This window comes from Perissodus microlepis, chromosome 20 (assembly GCF_051167445.1).
Source record: "Perissodus microlepis isolate ML-2025 ecotype Zambia chromosome 20, ASM5116744v1, whole genome shotgun sequence".
NCBI classification, from domain to species: Eukaryota; Metazoa; Chordata; class Actinopteri; order Cichliformes; family Cichlidae; genus Perissodus; species Perissodus microlepis.
The window spans coordinates 29,473,914-29,486,054 of NC_140480.1; the positions used below are offsets into that span (position 1 = coordinate 29,473,914).

At 38.5% G+C, this 12,141-nt stretch overlaps 1 protein-coding gene across 1 annotated transcript; it reads right to left on the bottom strand.

The window, feature by feature from the left end:
- Positions 1-113: 113 nt before the first annotated feature.
- Positions 114-12,048, bottom strand: sdf4 (stromal cell derived factor 4). The gene is made up of 7 exons (XM_084916762.1): positions 11,792-12,048; positions 9,601-9,942; positions 6,886-7,022; positions 6,688-6,801; positions 6,433-6,591; positions 3,212-3,387; positions 114-1,456 (listed from the first exon to the last, which is right to left on the bottom strand). The coding sequence occupies exons 2-7, from the start codon at positions 9,909-9,911 to the stop codon at positions 1,280-1,282; spliced, it is 1,074 nt and encodes a 357-aa protein (XP_084772888.1). The 5' UTR covers positions 9,912-9,942; positions 11,792-12,048; the 3' UTR covers positions 114-1,279.
- Positions 12,049-12,141: the final 93 nt, after the last annotated feature.

The window sequence follows — 12,141 nt, forward strand, 5'->3', positions numbered from 1 at the left end:
TAGTGCTTTAGTTTGGCTTTCCTCTTCTGTTCTTGAAGTACATTTTCAAAGCCAGGACCAAAGGGCTCTAGCCTCCTGCCTGGGAATAAACATAACTCAAACCCAAACAGTCATCAGTTGATAAGAAATATTTATTGTTTATGGCATATTTGCAGTACATTTTGTAAAGCTGTGTCACATTCTCTTATCATAAATCTTATTTTACAATCGCACGGAGGACAGAAAAGACTGCAGCGGGATGCCAACACTCCACAGGTTACTGGAAACAGAAATGCAGCGAAAATCGTTAAATCCGATAATTGTCCATGCAGCTGAAAATCAATTCTATGGATCGACTGTGAGCATTTAAAGATTCAAGAGGTAAATAAGACCCAAGACACCAGGACTAAATGAGTACACGTCTGCATGACGTTCAAAGATGCAAAAAAAATTGAAAATAATAATATATATATTTATATAAGGTATTCTTCTTCCACATCTAAACATTAAGTCTGAATTAGAGTGGTTGTAGTAAAGATTTAGAAACGGACACATAGGTGAAATGACATGATTAGATGCTGCTTTTGAGTTTCCTTCAAAATATACTCATATATTAATCTTTTTCAACAAACAGATTTTTTAGTTTAAGTTCTTCTTATATTTCTATTCTAATCTTATTTACTTTTTCTGTTTAAATACATAAACACCCTGTTTTTAAGTACAGTGGAAGGACGGACTCGACCTATTGTGGAAAGCGCTGGAACTATACTACACTAAAAATGAAATTCTTAAGTTTGGGCAATTATGTGATATATCTTGTCGCACAAATATACTCTTTTAATCCATTAGTGTCTCTCTAAGCGTCACACCCTTCAGCACCATTATCTTTCCCACTGACAGATGCATTGTGTGTGATAAATGTGAATATTTACACTGTATACAGACAACAGATCCTGCAGAAAAACAGCTCGCCTAGCTGCTCAGTCTCTCTCACCACTGCACCAGCAATGAAAATTCCTCATATACACACATTTCACTGTTTAAAAAAAAATAAAAAATTTGGAATCGGTGCAGCGCTTTTAAATTTAAAATGAAGAACGCTTCAAACAGTCCAATGGCACGCAAAAGGCAGACTGTGTTAACTTCACTGGTCCAGGGTTGAAGGAGGAGTGTGTTAACTGGACTCAGCAGTGACAGAGGCTGCTGATGCTAGGCTTTTTAAATACAGAATTGCACACTAGAACATCTTGATCATCTCGTCGCCAGTCTTCCAGGTTTGTCCCTCACGCCGGATCTGTTTTCAGAACTCCTCGTGTACGTTTCTGGCATAATCCATGAGCTTGCTTCCTGTGAAGTACTCGCTGTACTTGAGAATCTCGTCCAGCTCCAAGTTATGGTTCTGGTTCTCGTCTGCAACAGCGATCATCTGCTTGGCCTCGTTCAAAGCGTTGTGCTCATTCATCGGGTCCATGTACTCCTGAAAGATGAAACACGGAGAAACAGGAAAATATATCAGCTATACCTGCTGTAGCTATTTTGTTGGACATATGTAAGAATGTTTTTCTTCTGTCTCTACTAGTTTTTAAATCCTTCACGTTGTAAAGAACCAGCTGAGGGAGCTGGTACATCTGACCATGACGCCTACCTGGATACCTCCTGTTGGAGGTTTTCCAGCCACTCACAACGCAGATAATCATCATGAGGTCAAGAAAAGACGTGAAGGAGAATTTATAAGGACTATGAAGAGAAGCTTAATTATCAACTCCTTTTGAAAGTGTTAATAATTAAGAATATAAAATGTTGACATTTCAGCCCACATCTTATTGAGCTGTTTCATACAGGCCATATAAAGGAGAACTGCAGTTGGAACTTTTAAGGAAAAGTCACATGTAAAGTGAAATTAAATGTAATTTATCTTTTTCAGTAAGTCACTTTTTCTTTATACACACACACACACACACACACACACACACACACACACACACACACACACACACACACACACACACACACACACACACACACACACACACACACACACACACACACACACGTTGATTTACTTTTTATTTTGATGTAATAATTATAAAAGTTCAAAGTATAAATTGAAGGGTTTCTTTTATTTTTTGCTTTTGTATTTTGCATTTTTTTCCTAATTTACTCACTCGCATCTTTAATCCTTTATCAAGTGTGGAACCATATAAAACAATATGTGTGAAAACTTGACAAAAAGTGACAAATGTAAAAAGCTAAAACATTGGAAAATATTAAACAGTGGTGGCATTTTCCAAGTTGCCAACAAAGTGTTAAAGGAGTGTAACCTGGCTCTGAACAACAACTTCACGGCTTCTTCCTTCCTGCCACGCTCCACCTCACTTTGTGAATTTGGCTTGGTGGCTTTGCATAACCTTGCTGACAACATCAGCTCAAACCCTGAAGTCCCAGGGCTCATTAAGAGCAGACTGTGATTACAACAAATTACAATAAAACCTGTACTAATTTAATTTTAATTTCTCCAAATCACACTTAAGAGCTCACTCAGTTTTTCCATCATCTTTAATGTTAGTTTACTTTTTTATTTCCCATTGTTTATATACTTATCAATTACCATATCTAGTATTTATGTTATGGCCTGGTTACGCTCGCTGTTGTGACTGCAGTTTGGTGTCGTTCTGGCTCGTCATCCACGTCTAAAGTTTTATGATCTTGCGTTGGTTGAAGACATGGGTGCATGACCAAGTCACTTTTTACTACCATATATAACATAAATAATATATAATACGTACAGGAGTTCAGAGATTCACAGAGGCAGATGCTGTAAGAGTTTGAAAAATTTAGGCATTCTAAACAAAAAAAACAAGAAAAAAGAAAAAATCTTTGCTCCTCTTATACCATCGCTAACATGGACATTTTGTCTGAGTGGTGATTGTGGTGGTAGTGGAGAGTACTGCCATAAGTACTCATGCCTTCATCACTAGTATGTAATGGTATGGATCTGTGGCGACTGTTTGTGTGCAACGTGATCAATCCGGTGAGCATTATTGGACCCTTACTGATCAATTTGTTCTTTTCTGTGCTTTGATTTATGTAGAGATATTGAGATCTGTTGTTTCTGTTAATCAGCTCAATCACTGTGTTTCTATTTGAAACAAATAAACAAAACCAATCAAATAATTATGTTGCATACCATTTCTGTATCTATCATGGTTATAGTTGCTTTTTCATCGCTCACCTCCAGCTCATCCATGGTTACGATGCCGTCGCGGTTTGAATCAATGACTTCCTCAAACTCCTTCTTCCTCTCTCTGACCCACTCATCTTCGATCTCTGCAGCCTGCTGGTTCTCCACAGTGCCCACGGGCAAAGAAATGAACTCTGACAGTGTCAGCCTCTTATCGCTGTCCTGGTCTGAAAGAAAACCCCAGAATTATACGGCGCACTGTTTAGATCAGCTGTCACAATCACCACAGAGTGAGCCAGCACAAAAACCTAACCTAACACCAGTTTAACAGTTACAGTGATCATAAAAGTATTTTGTTGTAGTACTGGTTGAGAAAGCTGCAGCCATTCAGTCCTTCACATGTTAAACTTCTAACCTGCATAGTGTGTTTTTATCTTTATGTTAATAACTTCCTAGCATTAATCCCACACCCGCACATTTAGTTTGCTGGGATCTGGTGACACCATTATTATGACATAAATAAAGGAAAATATTACATTAGCTGATGCCTTCCTCTGGTTTTTAACTGTTTTCTTTTTTTTTTAGTTCCATATGGAAAAGAAAGAATATACAAAAAAATTGCCTGAAATGTTTACATTGTATAAGATTTCCTAATGACAGCAGCCCTGTTTGTTCATAAAATTATGTTTCATGAGAAAAATGAAAGGTAAACATTACGCTGCATGAGAAAAATGCAAGTGGGGCCACTTTCAACTGCCAATCCTAGTATGAGAACGTTAAACATTTGCTATAGGAGAAGATGGAAAATTAGGGAACGGGACATTTTACTCTTTTCCCATATGGGATGTAAATGAAAACCTGTTATATTTGGGCTTGAAATATCACTTAGATAAAACTAAGTTAATGCTTACTTCCGTGTGACAAAATGCCAACAGGTACAAACAGTGCTTGTCTGTGCAAACAGAGAGACCAAACCAGTTCTGTCAAATAAATATCTCAGCAATGCTTTTCATGCAAGAGCTTTAGTCCCTCTGTGAAAGAAAAACCACCAGGACTGAGATGAAAGGATTGTAAACCAGTATTTAATGAAGTGGGGTTAAATTTTCTCAAGAATAAAATACATTTCTGTTTATTAAATGGACAGACTTATATCTCATTTTAATTACATGTGGCTCAATTATGGTTAAGTTTGAGGTAACCTGTTATTTTTAAGCAGGAAAAACCATGTACGTCTCTTGTATACACTTATTTTTTTATTTTCTTTCTAAATAAAATTACTATCCAGTTCTTCTCCACTATATGAGGTGTCTGAATGTTATTCAGTGTTTTTACCATAATTTCCTTGTTATAATTCCTTCTCATCTAATCACCAGGTTTCTTTAAAAGCTATTCCAGCTCCACAACACACAGCTTCTTGATAAAAACAAACAAACACTGGGACCTTTAGTGAATAAGGAGTGTTTGCCTCGGGAACAATAACTTCACCTCCGATTCTGAACTAAAAGGGAAGTGTAGGGAGGGACTGACTCTCAGTACATGAGTGTGCACCGTTGCCGCCCTTATGAATGCCATGGAGCAAAAGTTAGGTCACAACAGCAGATAAGCACAGTTTGTGTATGTGTGGCCGAGTTGGAGACACAAGTGCATGGAAAGGTTGGTCTTTACCAGCATTTCAGTGATGCAGGTTCTCACACTGTAGATTCCCAAATGACAGGAAGAGAAAGAGATGCTGCAACAGCTGTAAAAACTCAGGAAACTATTATCCTGTTTTGACTTCTTTTGTTCCTCTACCAGGAAAGCTGATGCTGTAGGTTTTCTGTCAGGAGAAGACTGCAGCAAGACTAACACACCTCAAGCATCAGTATAAATGTTTACAGGGCTTTGAACATCTCACAGTTTCTGTGTCAAACAACCATTAAACGAGGCTTCAGGAGACCATGTTGATGTGCGGCATTCTCAAGCTCTCTTTTAACATGGAGCAATTTTACCCTCAAGAAACTCTTATTAAACTTAGGCGTGGTAGCTAGAGGACCACAATAATAATGAGCTGTATCAGTTCAAGTTGTTAACTCGTGTCTCGTGATTGCCTAAAGCTAAGGCTTGCTCTATTTTTTCTCTGTCCCTCTCTCTATCAAATGAACTGTCCTGCTATCTAAGAAACTGTGAAGCGAAACATTTTAGCACAATGGTGCTGTTAATCCCTTAAAAAAAAAGAAGAAAAAAATATCACCAAATCAGCCCTCCAAACACTAAAGAGAAGGTTACAAGCTGAAGGGTGGTGTGCGACTCTCTGATTGGATACATTAATTTCATAATGTAAAGCAATTCCAAACTCACTGCTGGAGTTGCATGGTTGAGGATGTTTTAAAACAGCCGTGTGTGTGCAGTACATCTTTAAAGAAACATCTTTACACTATAATTCATTACATTGCCTTCTAATTTACTTTAGCTGATCTCAGATAAAACTCTTTTGTACCGGTCTTTATCACTATATTAGTGTCACTCCACACTTTGGACAACTAATAACCAACATAAAGCAATCTGAAAGCAACCTGTCCATTATTTTCTATCTGAAATCCAACCAGCATGTCAAACATCTGTACCACTCTACAGCTCACACTTACAAATAATTTAACTCAACTTCTTCTTCAATACCCTTATTTCCTCACGATTATATTACTACAACTCGTTGCATACATGTCGGCATGATGCTGCAGTTTCTGCAGTCAGTACAAAGCAGCGAGAGGTCTCACAAAACACTTGAGTCCAGACCTCGCAGAAATCACCCAGTTTAAGATTTACTTCAAAAATCACTCCCTGGTCCAGCTATACTTTACATCTCAGTACTCCTAACACTTCATGCTACCTCCCGACCTCAGATCAGAGAATCAACTACAGATTCAAAGGCAAGTTTAAAGTAAACTTTACTGTAACGTTTTACTGTTTTAGTCCCAGTGCTGTAGAAAAAAAAACTTCCTCTTACTGAGAGATCAGTTCCTCATTTTTAAAAAAATTAGCAAAACTCACCATTTTAGGTTGATTTTGTAAGATGTTTAATAACGTTGTCCTGAATTTTTACTCTTTTTATTTGTCTTCTGTTGCATTTTCTTCTCTTTGACTTATTTTTTAATGCAATGGCAATAAATGTTTATTGCTATTAAAAGGTTGACTGTCTGTTAATCCTTAGGTTGCTCCACATCTGCTCAGTGTGTAAATACACCATTATCTTGTGACAGTACAACTATAAAGTAATATTTATAAGTAAAACATACCTAAGTCACGCACAATCTCCTTGACCATGTACTTGAGCATGCCTCTGCTGTGCTCAGGGTGAAGGAAAGACAAGAACTCCTCCTCATTCAGCAGCTGGTCAGCTGGAAGGTTGTCAGCCTGAAACCAGCGGTCCTTCAGGCTTTCCAGGACCTCCTGAGCTGTAGAGATGAAGATTGGATAAATATTAACACCACAGTCAGATTTACAGCAGAGCTTTGCAGATTTTACTTGCGACGGGAAAAAACTCAACTTACTTTCCTCATCCAGTTTCAGATCTTCGTTATTCTTTATTTTCTCTGCAATCTCTTTCTCATTGAAACCTTTGCTGGCCAGAAACTTCACTCTGTATTCATCCCATGTCACGTGACCTACACACAACCCATGAAATCAGAATTTAGATTTGACCTGACAGGAAGTATTTTTAAGTCTGGGACATGGTCTGTGACTCTCACCATCGCCGTCTGGATCGACAGCACGGAAACTGTTCTTGTTCTCCTTCTTGGCTTCCTGAAAGTGCTCCTCCGTCTTCTCCATAATCCAGCGCTGCATCTCCTTGGCACTTATGCTCCTGTCCCTGTTGAAGTCGACCCTGTGAGGAAATCATTAAAATAATAAATTAGTTCCCAATTTAGCTCCAGTTCCTGAACATTAACAGCGTCTCTACTCCATTAGGCGTCTAATTAAACGATGATAATGACGCACCTAAGGCTTTGTCTGTCTGGCTCACACATGTAAAGAACTTTAGCCCTGAAGTGATTTATGACCCTGGCCTGGCTGTATATTTACACTATATCTGCTTGTTTTTTCTATTATTATCATGAATTTGCTTCTCCGGCGTGAACAGGAATCTTTCCTCTTGCCATTTAAGCTGACAGATTAAAAACATCCAGGACAATGATAAGCTGCATGAATCATGTGACTCAGAAGAACCAGAGAATAAATTAGTTTCTTCCATTTAATAAATTCAGCCTTTAAGTTGTCTGCCTTTGTTTTTATCCGTTCATCCATCCATTTACTGACGCTTGGACTGGACCAAGCCAAGAGACTAAATCTCTGGGTCTTCTTTGGGGCCTCCTTCAAATAGGACATGCTGAAAGACCGCGCTTAGGGGGCGTCCTGGTCAGATGCCTGAACCACCTCACCTAGCTCTTTTCTTTTAGAGGAAGGGTAACTTTACTTTGATTCCCTTCTGAATGAACAAGCTCTTCACTCTCTCTAAAGAGTCCATTCGTCCTTTGGAGGAAGCCAGTTTACACCACTTGTATCCATGATCTAATTCTGGGTGGCAGTCACGGTTTGACCCCTGGCTGTCCAATACCCAATGACCAAAATTTGCTGGTTTGGAAAGCTTGTAAAAGACATCAGGTTGAATTATTTGTTTGTCATATTGTAACACAGGAATTTCCCAACCCTTGGGACCTCTTACATTAATGGTCTTATACTACTGAGAATTCGTCAAATAACGAAAGGAAATTTACTAAGTTAATTTCAAAATAAAGGACCACTACATGAAGAAATATGTGCAAAGCTTGCTTTACTTCAGTATATTGCTTCATTGGATACAGCTGTGCTGCCTCGTATTTCTGAAATTTGCCCTCTACGCAGATAAACATGTTGTGCAGTAAACAGCACAGCAAAAGGGTCCACAATAATACTACAACCTAGCACATAACAAAATCAAATGCACCTCTACAACAACCGTAGTAGGTACACATATATCATGACCTAGGATATTTTTTCTAACATCTGGAATTTTAAGTCCTGCAACCCGGCTCCAAGTGTTTCTTGTGCTGGACGAGGCTCTCATCTTGTTACTGACAGGCAAACTAATCAGCGGCTATTCTTTGCTTCTCCAGCTTTGTATTTTTACCATTTATGTGCAGCATGTCATGAGCCAAGTAAGAATGGCTCTCAGGCTAACTAAGACATTAAGCTTAGGAACATAGCAATGTTTTCATTTTTCATAGCAAGTAATCCAAGCTACGCAGCAATGTATTCATAACTGTTGGGGATGGGCTCCTCTCAGATGATCTTTTGTCTGAAGCTTTGTATGTAACCTTCCTACAATATGATGTTCCTTTTAGTGAGAACAATTAAAAAATTAAACCCTCATCCCATGCCATTCAGGACATTTATCTTCAGCGATGCCTCCGTAAAGCACACAGCATCATCAAGGACCACAGCCACCCAGCACATCAGCTGTTCTCCTTGTTACCATCTGGCAGACGTTACAGGAGTCTGTCTGCTCGGACTACAAGACTTAAAAACAGTTTTTACCACCTAGCCATACGACACCTCAAACACAACACTTAAACACACACACAACACAGTCCACAGGACGCACTCAGAAGCTACCTTGCAGCTTCACAAGTACTCTGTTTAATCTGCACTGGTCACTCCACTTTATTGTTATTGATATTTATATTTAAAAAGTGCAATACTGTAATTTTCTGCTGCTCATTCCTGTGCAATATCCCATCTGCCCCCCCTCGGTCATATTTCTTTTCAAGATTTTCTTATTTAATCACTAGTGTACATATATTTATAGATACATATATATTTAGTCATCTTTTCTCTTTTACCACGTCTCTCTAATATTTTGCTCTTTACTATTTTTCTATTTATTTTATTTTTTTTATTATTTTATTTTATTTTCTTCTACTGTACCATGCTGCTGAGTGACTGCTGCTCGTCAAAAACATTTCATTGCAATGTTGACCCTGTGCTAACTTGCATATGACAAATAAAACTGAAAACTGAAACTAAAGTGTTTATATTAGCATATAAGGCTGGGTCCAAGTTAGTAGTCTTTAGCTTTCTGTCTATGTTTACTTCCAAAGTTATAGCAGTGCTGCATTTTTTTAAGAAATACTTCACCCAGAACCAAGCTTATCCTCTTATATCAGCTCTGCTAAATCTCCTAAATCCTTTTTTTTTTCTTTTAATGGATGTGCGGACATTACACTTTATTGTAACACCTGTGAGAACAGCCACACTGGTCACTAGTCAGTATTTCTTTGCTTTTTTGAGCTGAAGGATGACGTTGACCTAACAACACTTGAATGCTTGGTTTATTGCGTCAAACTTGATCTGCAGCTATGCTTGAGCATCTTGCTCAGGAATGCTGTGACTCAAGTACTATTCAGTGAATTAAAACCACGTCTTACTTGGTAAAAATTTCAATAAGCTTCTTTCTGTTCCTCCTCGGCTCTGAATCCTCATCAAACTCCTCAATCTCCTTCCCCAGAAAAACCTCCTGATGGAAGTCCTTATTGAGGTGGCCGTCCAGCTCCATCTTCAACCCGTTCAGGTGATCTGGGGGAAGAATCTCATTCTCGTCTTTGCTGGATGGAGACTTATCTTTAGAGGCCGACATGTTGGCTGGCCGTGCGCGCACATCGATGATGTGGAGGAGCATGTAGAAAAGCAGAGACACAGCCAGGAGGTTTGTGCACCACAGTTTCCTCCAAACAGCCATGTTTACCTCTGGATGAAAGGTCAAAGCAGGGCTATAAAAATAATCAAGACACAACAATTATTGTCCTGTTTTTATGCACCAATTTTGCCTTTCCTTTATATAAATGTGCATTTCCCCTTCTCTAAAACCCCAAACCCATTCCTCGAAGGGTGGCAGCAGATTTAGTTCAGCTTAAATCCTAGAACTATTTTCTTAAATGTTCAACAAATACAGGTTGTTGAGTTATCGTCATAGGTGTCATGCTGCCAGAAAACACTAGAAAACTGCCCCACTACTCCCTATCCCTAAAACTGAGGAAATAAAATATTTACTTATATCATAATCTGGCTGAAAAGAAATCATCAGTTAAGACAATTATATGCAAAAAAAAATCCAATAAATATAAACTAAAGGACAAAGGTGTTTTTATAGGTGTATAAAGTGTGTTGATAGATTCAAGAAATCATCTGATAAACAATACTGAGGCAGAGTCTCTATTCCTCAGACCCTATCACCCTGTTTTGTTTTTACCAGTGTTTTATTCTTTTTAAATGGTACCACAGCCATATCCATTTGCGTAGGCATTTGCCTATGGAAAGCTCTTTTCACCCTACAACAAACAGACCAGTAATACCACATTCTTTTTTTAATCTCCATGGCGGTCTGTAGCTCCCTAGGGTCTGCCAGTGCTCTGCCAATCAAAAACCATGTTCAGCCCATTAATCTACAATACAGAGTCTACATTGTTGTCATCCAGATCCTTGATGAGATCTTTTCTGTCTCTGTTTAAACATCTACATGTAAATTATAGCCTCCACCATTGTCTGTTGTACCCTTCCATCCTCTTGAGCATCAGTATGAATGCTGTGCTTTTTCAGCGATTCAGTTTACATTTCTGGGTTGGTAAGGCCTTCATATATATGTTGCCCATTTCTCCTTTCGTTTCAGTGCTGAAGACAACAACTCATTTCCTATTCTGTTTGACGAGTATAATCACTCAGATTTTATTTTATTTTTTTATTCTCTCCTACTCTGGTAAACTTACTGCATTAGTGTATTTAGGTTAATTCAATATCCCATGTGCTCATTTTAAATTAAATACCATTCAGGGTTTCAAAAAAAAAAAAAAAATACAAAAATGGGAAACGAACAAACAAAAATCGACTTCAGTGTCGCAACGACACAAATCGATACTTTCACAACTCAAACACGCCCACTTATAAACCCAGTAAATATTGTCAGAAATATGCATAAAGCCATTTTTCTGTACATTTTTTTGCTGAAATATTGACCACGGGGACACAACAAAAAAACTGCACCAGATATGCACATAGTAATAAAAAACATGCAAAAATACGCAAAAGTTAAACAAACAAGCACCATCATAAATTAACACTGGTCAGCAAACTCACCAACGCAAAATAAATTTAACGAATTTATTAGATCACTTAACAAAAAACTCCAGACTTATTAGCAGTTCATCAGTTATAAAACTAATAATAGACTTAATTATATAGTAAGTAAGGACATGTCTCCCCCCCCCCTCCGAGCTACAAAAGGTTTACGTTACAAACGAACAGGAACGTTACTTATTTATTTATTTATTTTAACTCTGCCTAAACTCACATTCCTGCCCAATGTCCGCCTTAATATTCATTTGGGAGCAGAAAAGTTACACGAACACTAGCATTTTAGTAAAGCAAACAACAGATAGCATGCTAATTTAGCTTCGTCATGTCTAAACACTGGCGATTAGCACAGGCAGGCTAACACGTTAGCCCTCGTTGCTAAGGAACTAAAGTAACTGTTGTTACGGCAGTAAAGGAAGACAGTGGTCGCAGAGATTAACAATACCTTAAAACATGACCAGAAAATGATTTGTAGATAAGTTCTGGACTTACCAGTTAGCTGTTAATACCAGTAGTAACTTTCTAGTCAAACAGACCTTCGCTGGTTCCTCTAGGTCCAGTTCCTGTACACGTGGCTCACCACACAACACTCTCTTTCCAAAGTGTGGGATGGTTCAGTCTGAAAACAAGCCCAGACAGAACCAGGTCAGTCGCCAAGTCCAAGCTGAGGTTCCAGTTAGTGTTAAAATTAAGAGAGGCTGTCTCTAACCGGACACCGCTGACAAGTACGCTGGGTGACTGGGAATACAGGATAATTTCCGGTCAGCCCTTTCAAAGTAAAAGGATGGATGTGGGGGTGGGAGGAGTGTGGTATAAAAACTTAAGTAGCGGTCCCGTGTGAA

Bases quoted from the DNA above. Each gene is read 5' to 3' on its own strand.
- sdf4 (XM_084916762.1), bottom strand. From the start codon at position 9,911: ATGGCTGTTTGGAGGAAACTGTGGTGCACAAACCTCCTGGCTGTGTCT. The intron at 6,802-6,885 runs GTGAGAGTCACA...GGTTGTGTGTAG, and splicing joins TGTCGATCCAGACGGCGATG to GTCACGTGACATGGGATGAA. The intron at 1,457-3,211 runs GTGAGCGATGAA...TTCATCTTTCAG, and splicing joins TAACCATGGATGAGCTGGAG to GAGTACATGGACCCGATGAA.